This window comes from Acyrthosiphon pisum, chromosome A1 (assembly GCF_005508785.2).
Source record: "Acyrthosiphon pisum isolate AL4f chromosome A1, pea_aphid_22Mar2018_4r6ur, whole genome shotgun sequence".
NCBI classification, from domain to species: domain Eukaryota; kingdom Metazoa; phylum Arthropoda; class Insecta; order Hemiptera; family Aphididae; genus Acyrthosiphon; species Acyrthosiphon pisum.
Genome location: NC_042494.1, coordinates 108,390,425 through 108,391,718, shown reverse-complemented (window position 1 = coordinate 108,391,718; position 1,294 = coordinate 108,390,425). Strand labels below are relative to the sequence as shown.

The following is a 1,294-nucleotide window of genomic DNA, read 5'->3' as shown; positions in this document are numbered from 1 at the left end:
CCATAGCAACCATTTATAAACAATTATTTCTACCGTAAAATTATCAAAATCCCTGTTTGAGCTCTTCTATTATTTTTTTCTGGACAACCCATTATCACTTAGGAGTATGAAAAATAGATGTTAGCCGATTCTCATACCTACTGAATATGCACAAAAAATTTCATCAAAATCTGTCAAGCCATTTCGGAAGAGTATGGCAACGAAAACTGTGACACGAGAATTTTATATATTAGATATACTATAAAAAAAATGGAATGACATCAAATTATGTGAAAAAACATTTTTTTTTCGTGTAAGTAAAGTTGAAACTTAACGGAATAATGAGTGTACATTTGAATTTATCACTTTTTGGATCACCTAACCACCTTTCTAATAAATTATAATTTTAATATTTAACCATAAATATTATTATCCAGGTATATATATTTTAATTCAATATTATATTAAAGGTTGCACAATACATTGGTGAAATGTGTCGTTATTGTTTGGCGTCACCCCCATCTGATGCCGACAAAACTCATCAGGTCAGATTGATCTTAGGAAATGGTCTTCGTCCTCAGATATGGAACGATTTCATTACGCGGTTTAATATAAAAAAAGTGGCAGAATTCTACGGAGCCACTGAAGGAAATGCTAACATGAGTAAACAAAACATAACTACCTATATAACAAAATAAATCTAGATTTGAGCTGTTTTTTTAAGCTTAAATATTTAAAAATATTACCACAAAACTATCTGAAAAAAATATAATTATTTAATTAGCAAACAGTTTTAACCTTTAACCTAAATGATATTATTTTAATGATGATCATTTTGAATACTTTCTTAAAAATTGTCATCATATAATTTTTCAAATTTTCAGATTCTGATCAACGTTATGAGTTTGATTTTATAATGGTTATTCTATTTAAAAACTTTTTCTTTGAACACTATTTTTAGGCTATAGACACGGAGTGCTCCAAAAATTGAAAATACATAGCTTTTGGTTTTTTTTTTGGTTTTTAGTTGCATACCTTTCAAAAATTTGAGATTACGCCCTGAATTAAACATTTTAAGTACACAATTTACTTAATTTTTATTATGATTCCTTGAAACTAAAAAGACTATTTTACTAAAACTTAAAAAAAAGGCCTATGAGAGATCTCCACATCCCTCCCTTATATAGGTACGCTCCTGATCTACTATATATACTGCCATAGGCGCAAATAGGGGGGGGGCTTTAGGGGCTAAGCCCTCCCAAAAATGTCCATAGACCCCCAAACTTTTCCTACAATCTGTTTAAAGCTTATTCAA

At 29.5% G+C, this 1,294-nt stretch overlaps 1 protein-coding gene across 1 annotated transcript in view; it reads left to right on the top strand.

The window, feature by feature from the left end:
* Window positions 1–1,294, top strand: part of LOC100166958 (long-chain fatty acid transport protein 4) — a 29,392-nt gene that overhangs the window by 23,837 nt on the left and 4,261 nt on the right. The window contains exon 6 of the mRNA XM_008188134.3: window positions 450–642. Within this exon, the coding sequence (XP_008186356.1) occupies window positions 450–642 (193 nt within the window). The remainder of the gene's footprint in view (window positions 1–449; window positions 643–1,294) is intronic.